Raw genomic sequence first — 15,095 nt, forward strand, 5'->3', positions numbered from 1 at the left:
TTGGTGCAATGTGGTGTATTTGGGGTCCCTGACCAGTGCTGAGCAGGAGGGGGCTACAACAGCCTGAGTTCTGCCCACTTCTGTGTGCCATACATTGGGGGATGGCAGAGAGAAGGTGGCTCGCTCCCAGAGAAGATGTCCTAGGCAATCCCAAAAGGCTGATCCTGCCTGACACTGGCCTTCACCCCGTGAGGGCTGAGCTCTGGAGCACAGTCAGGCAAAGGAGACGTCCTTCTCGGAAACAGCCAGAGTGTTGTGGGTTATCTGCACCCTCCAGCTGTCACTAAAGCCCCTTGTGAGGCTGATAACTGCAGGGCAGGGCTGTTTGCATGCTGACATCCATCTGCAAAAGCATTCTCAATATCTAGCAAAGAGATGGGCATTGCCCCTGTCCTGGAGAGACTGGGCACCTGCAGTCCAGTTGTGGCTCAGTGAGCAAAGGTCCCTGGCTCTGCTGAAAGAACCTTCTGGTGCCTGGCTGCCCACAAGCACAAAGAGAGCCCCTACACAGATCCTGCTCTGTGCATTTTTCAGCCATCTGAGGTTTATTTCTTTATAGCTGTGCAGGAGTCTGGGGGAGGAGAGCAAGCATCGTTGGCAAAACATGGGCTGAATTTCATCCTTAAGCCTGTTGATCATTTGTTTGTTTGTAACTCACTGATTCTGACTGTAATTAGCTTAGAGCTGCAGCAAAATTAGTTTATAAATGTTGGATTGCCAAATGGAAATGATTTTGGGTGCCTGAATGGACTAATTTTGGAGCAGTGAGCTCTGAAAAGCTAATCACCAGAGGAGGGCCTGCTCCCTCCCACCCAGTTCCTGATCAAGCCAGAAGTTTTCCGAGCAACCAGTGAAGCTGTTCCAGCATCAAGCACACGTAGACATGTGAGGGGCATGGATGCTGCGGGAGGGGCTGAGAGGTAAAATGCCTGCAAGGCTTAGGGGATTTAGGAGAAGGAAACACCTTTTCGAGGCAGGTATCTTACTGACATTGCAGAGCTATTAATAGAGGGTTCAGTGAGGCTTTGTTGGGCTGTTGTTTTGATCTTCCCTTTGAATGTGCAAGCTCAATTACATCCTGAGACAGCCGTTAGGAGAAAAAAAAAATTGGGAAAAATGTTTTTGCTTTCATCTTTTGCTTGGGAAAGCTTCCTTTGACACATGCTGCTCTGGTGTGCTGGCGTTCCCCTCCCAGAGAAGCACACTGTTCCTTGGCCTCCTGCCACCATCTGTGTGTGCAAACGATGCAGGGTGAGTCTCGGTTGTGAGATCTTAGGGAATATTTGCCCTTGGCTTGTTGATACATAGCATAATACATGTAGGAGCAAAAGATGGTGGAGTGTTACTCTTTATATGCATCATTTTTTCATCTTAAACTGAGAGGGTTTTTCTCTCTTTGCTTTGCCTGGATGGAGACAATGTTTTAGCTGGTAAATGGGCTGGAACAATCTCTGTCTCTATGAGTGGTCTGAGACACTTTTCCTATCCAGGTTCTCTGTTGCCTCTTTCATAAAATACTTTTCCTTTATAGGTTTCAAATCTACATGAGAAACTTGCAAGAGTCTCCTCCCAGTCCAGCATCGATGAATCCTCCAAGCAGAAGAGCCCTTCCCTTCCTAAACAAGGGCACTTTGATGCAGAACTGTCTGTCTCCCCCAAAAGGAACAGTCTTTCAAGGACACACAAAGAGAAAAGCACTTTCCATTTGCTTAGCACAACAAACCAGACTAACAAGGCAGCTGAGGAACAGACTCAGATGCCTACTCGCCTCTTCAGTTTAGCCAAACCAAAGGAGAAGAAGGAAAAGAAGAAAAAGGGCAGAGGACATCGCTCCCAACAGTCTGGTGAGTGTCAGGGGAGGTCACAGGTGTGTTTTCAGGTTGGTGAGCTGGCTGTTTTCCTTCAACCAGCGAACTTGTGGAAACATAAAATCTAGCTTTAAATGTGGATGGTAGCATAGGGATGGAGAAGATCGTCTGTGACAAGTGGAGTTCCCAGCTTGGAGTGATGATCTGTGGGCTTTTCTGTCTGTTCCACAGTCCCTGGGGTTGTCAGAGGGACACACTCTCCTCATTGCTTCTCCCCTTCCCCATCCCATCCTGAACAACTTCCATGGGCTGGATTCTCTGTTTTATTTTTCAGCGTGCTCTGCATCAAGGAGGAAAATGTCCTACTCTGGTGTCTGTGCTTTCAGGAGCTGCTGCTGGGGTGCTCCTGGCTGTTGCAGCTCCTGAGGCATTGATGTCTTCTTTAGCTCTGTGGCAGTTTGGAAGTGATAGCCACAACCCTTCTGGTGGCCTCTCCCTTCCCCTCAAGTTGGTCTGTCTTACCTCTTGATCTGAAAAAAAAAACAACGTGCAGTTTTTTCTTTGGTAGTTTTGCATCCCCTTAGGACTCAGATCTGCACCTCAAACCTCTGACCCACATGAAATTTGATCGCATGCCCTCAGTTGACCAGTTTTATCCATGTTAACTCACTGATGCTTTCCAACTTGTGCACAGGGAAGCTCACCCATTACGAGGTGTGATTTCATGATTGCTCAGGGAACTGAACATCTCTTAAGGGGTCCAGTGGACTTGGCAGACAGCGGGGTTTCTGTGCACATGGAGTCCCGCTCTGCCTGCTCTATGCCTGTGTTCCCATAGTCATTCCCACCTGTTGTTTTTTGTGCCGCAGATTCTCACTCGTCAGAAGCACCTCCAGAGGGTGAGGAGATCTTCTGCTGAGCACAGACTGCTCCTGTGGCCACTCGTGGCATTGGCACCGTGGACATCTCCCTACCTGTTACGCAGCATGTGGCTGGTGCCTGCACTGGACAAGCATCTGGAGGTTTTAAATAAAACATGTTATGAAGTCTGTTAAGTGGTGGATAAGGGCCTTTCTCCTGTGGTTTTGTGTGAATTCTCACCACAGAGGCTGAACTGCACAGCAAATAGTGCTATCTCTCTGTGCAAACCTTGGGTTAAATGAATCGGGATAGACATTTTCGGTCTCTTCTTACTGCTAACATAGCCTTAAGGGGTCTGTGCCTTCAAATTCCCCTTTTCTGGGGAACATAACCAAAACCAAGCATTTAGCAAAAGATTAGGACTCTGCAAATGGTGCGTACACACTGGCATATATAGATATACTGTATATATACATATATGTATCTATGTATCCACTGGGATGTGCTTACAGCCAAGGTTGGCCCATGGGGATAGATGAAACCTGATGACTTTCAGGGAGTGTGTAGATATTAAATATCTTGCCCTTACTGCTCCGATTGTAATGCCAGTGACCCGCATGCCCCTTTGGTGTTCATGGTTTCAGAAGGGTACCTTACATCGGGAAGCAGTAAAAAACAACAACTCAGAGGAGAAAAAAAAAAAAACCACAACATTTAAAGTCATTCTGAAAGATTTCCATGGGGCAGAGGATTCAAATGTCAAATTGTTTCCAGAGCCAAGTAGAACATCTTTGTGTATATTTAAAATGGTGCAGAAAAGAGAAATTTGGTAGGCTGGTAGGGCAATCCCAGGGAGCCAGAACAGACCATGTTCAAGTGGGAACAACTCTAAGCAACATTTTTACACACGATCACTTTGAGCTCCAGCTCATTCCTTCCTGAAGCAAAGATTATCTTTTTTGCTGGAAGAGTTCTCCTGTTGCATTTGACATCCCCATACAAGCCTAATGACTTCCTGGGGGGATGGCTAAAAATCTGCTTTTAGGGACCTTTGTTCTATTATTTGTATTTTTCTTAGCCCGCTTTTTGTGTTAACATTGGGCTTCTGTTTCCCTGGATTTTGTCAGCTTCCCTTGCTCCTTTCTAAGGCAGAATGAGACAACAGCAGTCTCAGAGCACTTCAGTGAGACATTATGAGTCAGGGGCCTGTGTGCTACGAGCAGAGCCAACTCCAGAGATGGCTCCCATCCCTATGGCTGTACAATACCATGCACTTAGTAACCATTTCTGGGGAGAAAAATGTTCTCATGGACAAAACCACTGTGAGACAATCCAGAGGTCCAGCATGGCAGGTCACTGTGGGCTCTAGGGTGAAAGTGTCTGTGTGTCCCTGTTGCGTCAGCAGAAGGGGAAGGTCCGAGGGCAGCTCTCCCTGTGCCAACTGAGGTGTTTGTACAGCTGTTGAATGCAGGGATGTGTTCAGCAGGGGAGGAGAAATGCAGAGAGCCACACTGTTCTCCAAAATTATTATTCTTCCAAACCTTCTCAGGAGAACTAACCCAAATGGATTTGTAAATGGTTACAAGATGCCACCAGCTTCAAAACAGCTCAAGAGTTTGCTCAGAGTTTGAAGCTGTCAAGTGTATTTCCTTTCCTGACTTTTTTTTTCTGTAAAATAACAAACCATTTCTCTTCTTGCACTGTTGTTTGATTTCAGTTTGCTCTCTGGCTTCTCACGAGCTGTTTTCAGAGTTAGTGCTGATGAGTATCAGCAGCATTGATGGTGAGATGAATGCTTAGGCTGGGCTGTCTTGGTCAGTGCAGGAACCCTCAAGCACCTGCTTGCTTTTGAAGCTCTCTACACTATTAAGACTCAAAAAAAAAAGAAAAAAAAATAGGAAGAAAGGAAAAAAGTTTGAAATTAATTGTATTTTGATTTTTTTTTAATATTGTTTGGTGCTTGTTCTTAATTGCAAGCAGGGCTTGCAAAAATATTTATCTTTCTGTTTATTTGAAAGAGTTCTTTTTTTTAAAAGAAGTTTACTTGGTTTTATTTTTTTATTTCTTTTTGCTTTTGTTTGGGGGATGGTTTGGGTTTTTTCTCTTTCTTCCCCCCCCCCTTTTTTTTTTGTTTTATTTTGTTTTGGTTTTGTTTTGTTTTCTTACCAAAAGATTGGTAAACCAAATATTCTTCTCTCCCTGGTTCCTACAAAACCAGGGTTTGGGCAGTGCTGCTTTGCAGCTCATGCCATGCCCAGAGTTACACAATTTCAACTGAGAGCTTTCTTTAAGGCAGAGCACCTTTGGGCCAAAAGAAGTTTGGAAAAAGACACAGTGACTTCAGACAAGGCTCCTCCTATCAGTTAGTTGCCTTGTTTAAATATTTTGGTTAGGTTTTCAAATAGCTTTTGGAGGCAAAATAAAAAGCAAAGCATGCAGTGCCTTGCAGTGATCTGAGGGTCTGGTCACTTCTCCAGATGGAAGGAGCTCCTCTCCTGAACCCAAGGGAAGCTGAAGGAAGAATGTGCTGGTGGTGTGGTGTTACCTTTTTCATAATAAAACCACCAATTTTAGAAAATAACTCCTGCCCTATTATTTATACATCTACAAACATGAATGTGCCAAGCTGAAATTTTGGGAAACCAAAGCAGTGCGTGGCTCATTTACTGTTGTGTGAACAGAGATCAGGGCCCTGGTATGCCTGAGAGTTCCCCTCAGTCTGGAACAGCCTTTGCCACTATGAGCTTTTCATTTTATCCCACTGTCTTTTCCCCAGTCCCAACACATCTTGGATTCACAATACAGGAATGTCCCATGGCTCTGAAAAAGGCATCAAAAGGCAGATGTGTGACCTGGGGCAGCAGAGCTGAGCCTCTGCCTGGCTTCGCCATCTCTCCTGACCTGTGCAAATCAAAAAGAGCATTCAGTGCCCTAAGTGAAAATAGTGTTTGCTGAGTGATCTCCAGAGGTCCCTGTGGTTCCTTGACAGAAGCCACAGGTGTGAGTCAGAAATACACTGACCAAAAATCATGTATATCAAAGCTGTTTGTGTCTTAAACTCCGGTGGACAGACCTTTGTCCCTGGAGGATGTCTGTTACTGTATGATTCACTTTTTTGGAGCGAAGCCTTTCCTCCCACACTGCTTCCTTCTTCTTTCACCTTTAGGAAGGTAAGGGCTTGTTTTTATCTCTTTAGCCTTTTATTTTTCCCCTCTCAGGTTTTCTTTGGAAAGGCTTGGCATAAGTTCCCAGAGTCAGATTCCTACTCTGATCCCTGCAGGTTGCCTTGGGTTGTCTGCTGGAGTATGGTCCCAGCTTTACAGCACCAAAGCCTTTCCTCTTCCTGGCCTTAAAATTGCATTTGCTCCAGTTCCACACCTGGCATCCATCCTGAAGTTGTTGAAAGCTTGTTATTTCTTCAGCCCAGCCTGGTGCTGCGTCTGGTTCCCAGAGCCAGTCCCTTGATCCCATTTGGAACACCCAAACCATCTTATTTTGCATGGGGTTCCTGGAACACAGAGCAGGTTCAGAAATGTCTGTGCAAAGCCCACGTTGTTGGAGGGAAAAGAGGACCCTGTTTGTGCTGGTGTTTCATGGAGGGCAGAAGTCAGATTTGCTTTTCTTAGGGTTTTCTTGGCCCAGTCTTTGCCACTGCCAAACAGGAGGGATTTCAGTGTCCAGAGAAAGTGGGATTGTGGGCTCAGATGAAGTACAGAAGTGGTCGGTATTAGCAGAGGGTGTCAGAATACCCCAGTGATAGATGGTAGCTGTAGCAAAGGGTGTGAGACTTGTTGAAGTTGTGTGAGGTTGGCCTTAGCTTCTTTTAAATGAAGTTATCATCTCAACATGTAACTTGACATCGGTTTGATGCCATAAAGCACTTTAAATGGAACTGGTCTTGTCTCTTTTTGTTTTGGTTACCTGGAGACAATCAGTTTTGCCATTGCTCCTCCCTCTGCATCTCCAGCAAAATCTGAGCTGCAAGTATTCCTGGTTTGATTTGGCTTTGCCCTGAGAGGGGAGAAGGGCCAAGCTTCTTGTATCATTTTTAGACCGGAGCGGGTACGAATCTGACTACAGTCCCACTGTAGATGGGTTGAGTGGCAGGACAAGAGAAATGGCTTCTGTTGGCTCAGGTATATCCCTTGGGAAAGCCCATGCCAGCTTCACCATCACCTTCCTCACAGCAGGCAGGGAAGCAGTCCTGCCAGCAGTTTGCCCTCTGTCTCCTTTTCCTTGGAGAAACTGAGCAAAGGAGATGTGAGGGGGATACATCCAAATAAGTGAAGTGAGGCCCTTTCCATGCACCAAGTTATTTACTGTCTAGGCTGCTGGGATACCTCCCAGGTGCCATCTCCGGGGCAGGAGCTCTCACCAGTGCTGAGGGTGGACTCTTCCCTCCTGAGGTGTGACCACTGCTGGGAAGCACAGTAATGCCATGAACTTGTGCAGATTTGTACTGCCTTTCAAAGGCAAGAGCACCCATAGAGTCCAATCATCTTTGCACCTTCCTTGAGTCACTTGATCTCACAGCTGTTGCTGAAACACTCAATTCCAGTCCTTCCAAATGCCACCACATCAGAAGCGGTTCTTCAGGTGCCAAATTCCAAGGAAACTGTCTAGGATATCTGTGGCACGGAGCAAGGGAGGACTGGGCAGGGGGCACAGGAGAGTATCTGCTAAAATCCCACAAAACATTCCTTGCTAACCAGAACTCTGGAAATTATTCTGCCTGCTGGCCAGGTTTGGGAATTTATCATAATTTAGGGCACCCTTACAAATAAAAATCACCCCTGCTGCGCATAACTCCTGTTTCTTTTGTCAGAAGGGACAGCAATCCATGACTCTTCATCTGGTGATGCAGCTAATTTTTAAAGATAGGCGAGCTGAACTGGCTAAATCTCTACACCTTGTGCTCCTCAGTGATGGGAAGTGTAATGCTAGCTCCCTTCCCACCTGCATTTCCAGGGCTCTCTGCCCTTTCCTTCCACATGCATTGCACTGACACTGATGCTTTGCCCAAATATATTCAGCTTCCATTGCTTGGGGGGAGGGGGAACAGGATAACATTCACTGCTTTGCATACAGCTATGAGCTTTGTATGTATTTAAGCTGTCTATAGGTATCCATCCTTTCCGTGCTCTAAAGTATTTTTACTATTTTCTTTATTGATATTAAACACTGACTCAAAAAAAAAATAAAAAAAATCTATGTCCAGTTCAGTTCGCCTATGGTTAAAGTTTAGCCTGGTGTTTATTTTGTACTAATATGGAATGCACTTGGAGGAATTCCCAGAACGTTGAGGTGTATTATAATAACCTGATATACCTCTGCTTTTGGTTTGTTTCTTATTAAAAAAAAAAAAGCTTTGCATTTTTATGTTGAACCCATTAAAAAAAAAAAAAAGCTGAGAAATAAGATTTTAAAGAAGAGGGTAAAACCTAATTTTGTTGTATGTTAATTTGTAATTATGTAAAAAGTGAGCAAGTTGTTGACTGTAAAATTCATTTTTTCTGTAAGTTACCGGAAACCATTAGGTTTTGTAACAAGCTTTTATTTATCTTCCTTTTTAGCTATCAGCATCAACATCTTGTGAAGTCATTCTTTCTCTAAATAAATTTGATTTCGAGTCTGAATTTTCTGCCTGATTTATTCCCACACCTTTGGTATTTCTGCTGTTGACTTTGTTGCACCAAATCTGAATGAACAGCCTTAACCTTAACCTGTGATCAAATGTTTGCATTGCCTTTATCATCTCCATTCTGGTCTGCACCCATCAGACTCTTTAACTTATTTTCCTCCTCTTACAAGATTTGCATTTTGCTAAAGGACAGATGGCCACGATGGTATTCAGCTCCTTGGGTTTCCCCCCGCCACATACAGGGCTTTTCATCCTTTTAGAAGAGGAAGTGTCACAGCTGTTCTCTCCACCACTTCTGCCCTGTGAGAGAAGATAAATGGGAGTCTGGGGGCTGCATGTGCTGGCTTATGGCACGGTTTCTGTAACCTCCTAACATAGCTCTGTGTCTCTGGCAAACCCTAGACACTGGGGTTTTAGCTCATTTGGCTGAAAACTAGAGATGCTACGTGTCCTCACAGGACAGGATCCACGATGCAGTGTGTGCTTTTTGTGTTTCCATGTCCCCTGCAAGAGGAGACCCAGCAGAAACACTGTAGCCAGTGTCCAGGTAGTTCCTTTCCCCCGGGGAGGTGATGTTAGGAAACAATTCTTTACTGTGAGGGTGGTGAGGCACTGGAACAGGTTTCCCAGAGCAGCCGTGGATGCCCCATCCCTGGCAGTGTCCAAGGCCAGGTTGGATGGGGCTCTGAGCAACCTGGGCTAGTGGAAGGTGTCCCTGCCCATGGCAGGGGAGTTGGAACTGGATGGTCTTTAAGGTCTCTTCCAACCCAAACCATTTTGTGATTTTGTGGTAAGGTACATGGTGCTCCCAGTGCCCGCAGGCATCAGTCCAGGCAGGAGAAGGTGCCAGAAGTACAGAGCCAAAGTAGTGTTTGCTCTGCAACATGATGAGAAGTCACAGAGGACCACGATGGCTGGAGTTTCCCTGCCATCATTTTCTTTTACCTGTAGAAGTGATCACAGATACCCCTGTACCACTAATCCTGCACAAGACTCCAGCTGCCTCTCCCCAGGCAGAAGGAGCAAGAGACCTGCACCCTTCGTTCTCTGTGTTGATTTTTAGTCAGAGGAATTGCTGAATTTCCATCAGTTTATTCACTTCTGTTCAGAGGTGGGATCAGGAAGGAGAGAGGATGCTTCAGGAAAATCTGATGTGGGACACTTCCCTGGAAGTGTTCAAGGCCAGGTTGGATGGTGCTTTGAACAACCTGGCCCAGTGGAAGGTGTCCCTGCCCATGGCAGGGGGTTGGAACAAGATGATCTTTAAGGTCCCTTCCAACCCAAAGCATTCTGTTATTCTCTGTATTGTTCAAAGCCTTCAGGCCATTGACATGAACACTGCTTGGGGTGCTGGGTTGTTCCCTAGCAGGCATTGCCAACCCACCTCCCTTGCCTATTAGCCAGCAGGGCACCGTGTGTTATTTCTCCCCTCCCCTCAGCTGTGTTACACGTGCTGTTCTGAAAACCTGAGTCCTGTCAATGTACCCAAACCTACACCCTGTCACGCAGCACTTGCTCTGAGACAAGCAGCTCCTGGGCGTGAGACAGGAGATGAAAGAGCTCGTTTATCTCGATGGCTGTTCAGTAGTCCTGGTTTTATTTGCATTCCCATGCGTCCCAGCTCACCTATTTACTGAAACTTATAAAAGCTTTTGCCAAGCCATGGTCTCCTCGATATGGCTTTTAAAGAGCACATTTTCCTGTGGCCCCTCTTGGCTCTGCAACTTGGATGCATGACAAAAGCACCTCTTGGGGCACCCCCAGCCTTTGTATCACTGCAGTAAAACAACAGCAGTGGCTGCTGCAGTTGCTGGGAGTGTGAGATGCTCCTGCAATACAACAGGCATTGGTCACGAGAGGAGGGAGAGCACATTTACTGATGACAAATCACATGGAGAAAATCAAATCCTTGCTGAATCAAGCTCCTGACAGGGAAAGGCCATGGTGCAGGGCAAATCAGACACTATGAGCTTCTCTGGTCCTGCCCAGCGCACACCAAACTCCACTATTTCCATTAGCCAAGGGGAAGCCTGGGCAGGCAATACAAATTGCCTTTGGCGGAGAAGGAAGCAAAGGGCCCTGCTGCTCTGGGCCATCTCCATGTGCCAATTTGACTATTCTAAACCAGCTTTCCATGATTTCATCTGCTGTCCATACTCTGAGCCATTACAGCACAGCTAAGATGATGAAATGGATATTCTCCCTAGATCATATCAGTTAATTATTTTCAATGATCCCCAAGCAGGAATGATGTGTTTCTGAGCACCCCAGACTTCTTGCCCAGCCTCAGCCTTTCCTTAGCACCCAGTGTTAGAACAAAAGATCTCTGCAGGTTTGTCTGGATGTGGTTGGATTTTCACTGGCACAATCACTTAAAAGGGATCATACAGAATCCTTAGACTGGGATGGGCCTCTAAAAGGAGCATTGACAGGCAGAGGAGAGGCTCCTTGGAAACATGGTTTACTGATACCTTTAACATTTGTGTTATCTGTGTTTTCCCTTCCCTGCCCTTGCTGGGTTCAGTTCTGGCATTGGGTTTAGGGGAAGAAACTGGAGGTCTGGAAGGACACAGGTGCAGCCTGCGCTGGGGCTTGCAGACAGGCCACTCATTCATGGAGGTTTTATTAAAAGGAAAGGCAAAACCCTAATTACTGTAGTGAGTGAGTGAGATGCCTTGTGATCAGATACAAGGTGAATGGTAAAGGAATGACCTACCTTTGCCATTAAAGGCACCTGGGATTTGTTAATTAGTTACTGGAATGTTAAACATAGCAAATGTGTTGATTTTTAGGAGGTTGGACCATGTTAAAATTAAGTGGAAAATAATATTTTACACTAGCAACTTATATAAGAGCCTGTACAAGTGAGCTCCCGCAGCCCTCACAGGGACAGACAGACACAGTGGGTGTCCTTTTTGTCCCACATAAAGCTGTCTTCACACCTTTTGAAACACCCCCAAACAGGGCTTTGCTCCAGAGCCTGCTCTCCTGCCTCTGTTCCAAGGAGGCCCAGGGGAGGATGGCACAGATTCAGGACTGGGTCCCCCCTGCCCTGCCCTGTCCTGCTCTCCCTGCATCCTGGGGCTCCTCTGTATGTCGATGTTCGTCGGGCAGCCCTTACTCTTGGCTGAAGGACATCCCGGCACCTCAACGGGATGGAGCTGAGGTTTGTTTCCTGCTTCCCAACATGGCAGGGCTGAACCCCAGGAGGGTCCCTGGAAGGAACTTGTGTCAGTCCCTTTGCTCTCTTTCCTTGATGGTCCATCCCTTGCACAGCCGCAGCTCAGCTGGCAATTCCCAGTCCCCCCTGACCTCTCGCCTCAGCCTGGCGTCTCTCCCTCTGGCACTCAGCGTCTCCAGATGCTCTTTCTTTCCCCTTTCCTTTCACCAAAGGGCTGTTTCTCACTGGCCACATCTTTCCAGTGAGCCTAATTAGACAGGAGCCTAATTAGAACTGAGCAGGAGCGTTGAGTCATTAGCAGAGCCCTGTGGGAAGCCCAGGAGCAGCCGTGAGCCCGGCGGGGCGGCAGCGTGGGCAGAGGGGGCCGGGAGGCGGCGGGTGCTTGGCTGGGTGCCGGGAAGTGGGAAGCAGCTCCTGTTTGTGTGTGCATGTGTGTAATTCCTCCAGACAGTGACCCAGAAATGGAGTGGTGGGTGTTCACCCGCCTCCCTGCACCTGCTGGAAAGCAAAGCGAGTCCCAGTGCTGCTGGGCTGGCCTCAGGGCAGGGGATGGCTGTCCATCCCACCCAACCAGGGAAGTTAAAAGCTAAAAGGGCTTTTCCTAGTGGGCCTTAAGCCTTTTTTGCCTTGTTTTGTTTCTACTCATCCCCTTTAATAACCAGCTATCCCCCACAACGGAACAGAGCCAGCATCCTGGGGACTGGCTGCCTGCTGGGGCTGTAGGGAGAAAGATCCCTGCTGGGGTGGAAAAGGAGAATGAGGGGAGCAGCAAAGGGCAGTTTGCAATGTTTGCTCTGGACAGACCCACAGGACTGGGGTTGTGATGCCAGAACTGAGAGACAGGTCTTTCTATCAGTCATTCAATCACATTCTGGCCAAAAGTGCCAGTAGTTTCTTCACAAGCACAAGCTGTGCCATCTTAGCCTGGTCCAGGACAATTCCCCCTGGAATTCAGCTGGGAAGGGAGGGCTTCCCAAGAAAGCCAGAACTGGAAATCTACAAATTACTTGATTCCTGAGCTCCGTCGTCCACAGAGATTGTCAGGAAAAATGAAAGGACACACTGGGTAGCCAGGATCAGTCCTCTGGAGCCCTTCCCCCACCTTCATTTGGTGGGGGGCACACAAACACAGAGGGGTCCTTGTCTACGATGCCTGAGAGACGTGGACATCAGTGGTGCAGCGTGTGCTGGGGAAGCGGGAAGTGAGATGTCCAGGCACTGACAGCATGAAAAGCCAGGCTTTTTCCACCTAATTGGATCTGTTATTCAGCTGAGAAACGCTGAATGGTTTGGGTGGGCTCTGAGCTCGCAATTTCAGTGAGGAAGTCGGGACGTGGTGGTAAAGTAGGTCACACTGCTGCAAACAGGGTGAGGGTTCTGCACAACGGCTGAGGATGTTAAATAAGGAGGTGGTGAAATGGAAAGAAAAGGGAGATTGTGAGGAAGGAAGAATAAATGAGCTCAGCCCCGGCTATTCACTCCCACTGGGAGTCCCTGCTGCTGGCTCCCACCATGGGCCCCCAGCACTGCTGCTTGTGCCTGGAGGGCACAGGGCTCCTGCTCTGCACTGGAGCAAGAGGGACTGGTGCCAGTTTAAACTTCCAGTTGGTTATGGGGAGCTGGGGGCAACGGTTTCTCCTGCTCTTGGAAGCTTAACTCAAACACTACTTACTGAGCAGCATTTCGATGAATGGCATTTTGTGAGCCTGGACCCTCTTCAGAGACTAAAATGTGCTGGGTTTTACCCAAGAGAAAAGGTGCATGGGAAAATAGGAAAACAATTTGACATGGGGATATATTGCAGGGAGAATGTGCAATGCTGGGGCATTAATTAATGTGCAGAAGATGACAAGCCGAGGACACGAGGCTTCAGTGCTCTGTATAGACATGGATGAATTTGAAAGCATGTTGGACGGCTGGAAAAAAACACTCCCCCACTCCAATTATGTGTTTAAATGCCAGAGTTGGCCTCTGGATGGATGTGGGGCTTCCTCAGACACTGAAGCTATTAAATCACCAGCTACTCTGCTTTTAATTGACTCTCATGACAAAGGGAGAGCAGGCTCAGAAGATAATTCCCTGCAGGGCTTCTCTGTACAACAGTATTATTTCAAGGGCAGCTGGGGTCAGACTGGGAAAATGCATATTTAAAAACCAATAAGGCACTATGAGATTTATTTAAAGAAGACATAGGAATATCGGCCTTTTGCGACTGGGGAGGTTCACCATGGTCAGTCCCTGGGGATGAAAGTCCCCAGGCCTGGGCCCGGGAGAGATCTGATCCTGCCAGCTGCCTGCCCTGCTCCTGAGCATCTCCCCACTCTCTCCTCCCAAGTGCTTTTTGGAGAGTGAGAAGCCCCCTGTTACAGAGCTGGGGAACTGAGGAGGAGAGAGCCCATGAGCAGGCTTCAGAGAGAGCCAGAGGGTGGGTGGAGTGGAGCTGTGTCCTGCCCAAGCTCTCCCCTGGGACTGGGACCAGCAAAACAAGGAGGCATGGGACAAGCCCCCCTGCCCCTCCAGGGGATCTCCATGCCAGGTTCCTGGCACCTCATGGGGAAGATGTCTGAGTTCCTGACACCCCACAGAGAGGGCTGGCTATAGCCTGTGGGCATGTTTCCCAGGAGCCTGGGAACATAGGATCCCTGTAACACCACCAGACAGGACTCTTTCCCAAGTGCTCACTCCCAGACAAAGCTGTGCCTGACCTGCTGAGATGGTGAAAAAGCCTTTTAAAAAAGGAAAACAAATCAGGTTTACATTCCTACCCTTGTACCTCCCTTTTAAACCCCAGCCCCGCTCTGGCTGTAGCTTTATTCTGACTGTTACATCCATTTTCACCTCCTGCTCCCCTTTTACTCGGTTGCTGCTAACCAAGAAACCTTTGTATTTCTCATTGCATTTAATTCCATAGCAACAGGTCGCTGCTGTCACAGCAGCTGCTGATGGCTTTTGAATTGTCTTTCAGGAAAGCTCCAGAATAAATACAAAAGAGCAGGTCTCTGCATGGCTCATATCAAAGCAAGCCCATTGCAAAGCCTCCCCAGCTGCTATTTAAAGTCCCATAGTCACATATAAAACCTGAATCAACAAAACTATAGAAGATTTCATTCACACACCCATTCTCTTTTTCTCCCCTCCTGCTCATCAAACAGTAATTTCTACCCTGAATTCATTTCCCAAAGGGTTCCTTAATAAGCCTTTTCTATGGAGCCTTATACTTGTATCTGCTCAGCTCATGTCAGCTAATGCTGCTGCCTACCCAGCTCCTGCAGGCAGGGGGACATGTTCCCTGTGTCCTTTACACCTCAGAAATTTAGGCTTTAAATCCCTTTGTGTATAACACCCATAGAAGTTTTGCTTCCCAAACCCATCAGCCCCTGCTATAAGAGGAGGCAAATGTGAGTTTGCCTGGTGCCTGTTCATTGCTCTGAGTGATACTCCCATGGTCCCAGACCTGAGCAGGGGCTTGAGTTCCCAGAGCAGGGCTGGATCAGTCCCCTGCTCCTTTGGGATGGGGAGAGATGCACACAGAGGAGAAGCATGGATAGGGGCCCAGCTGGAAAGCTCCATCTCTCCTGTCAATGGGCCCCTTTCTTGGGAGCTG

At 47.5% G+C, this 15,095-nt stretch overlaps 1 protein-coding gene across 3 annotated transcripts in view; it reads left to right on the forward strand.

Annotated features, from left to right (window-relative positions):
- The window catches only part of AKAP13 (A-kinase anchoring protein 13), a 72,767-nt gene extending 64,707 nt beyond the window's left edge, over window positions 1-8,060 (forward strand). For all 3 annotated transcript variants that reach the window (XM_027644212.1, XM_027644213.1, XM_027644214.1), the window contains 2 exons: window positions 1,532-1,844; window positions 2,678-8,060. In XM_027644212.1, the coding sequence (XP_027500013.1) occupies window positions 1,532-1,844; window positions 2,678-2,727 (363 nt within the window). In that variant the 3' untranslated portion in view covers window positions 2,728-8,060. The remainder of the gene's footprint in view (window positions 1-1,531; window positions 1,845-2,677) is intronic.
- Window positions 8,061-15,095: the final 7,035 nt, after the last annotated feature.

The sequence above is a fragment of the Corapipo altera genome, unplaced genomic scaffold, assembly GCF_003945725.1.
Source record: "Corapipo altera isolate COAL_440 unplaced genomic scaffold, ASM394572v1 50, whole genome shotgun sequence".
Classification (NCBI taxonomy): Eukaryota; Metazoa; Chordata; class Aves; order Passeriformes; family Pipridae; genus Corapipo; species Corapipo altera.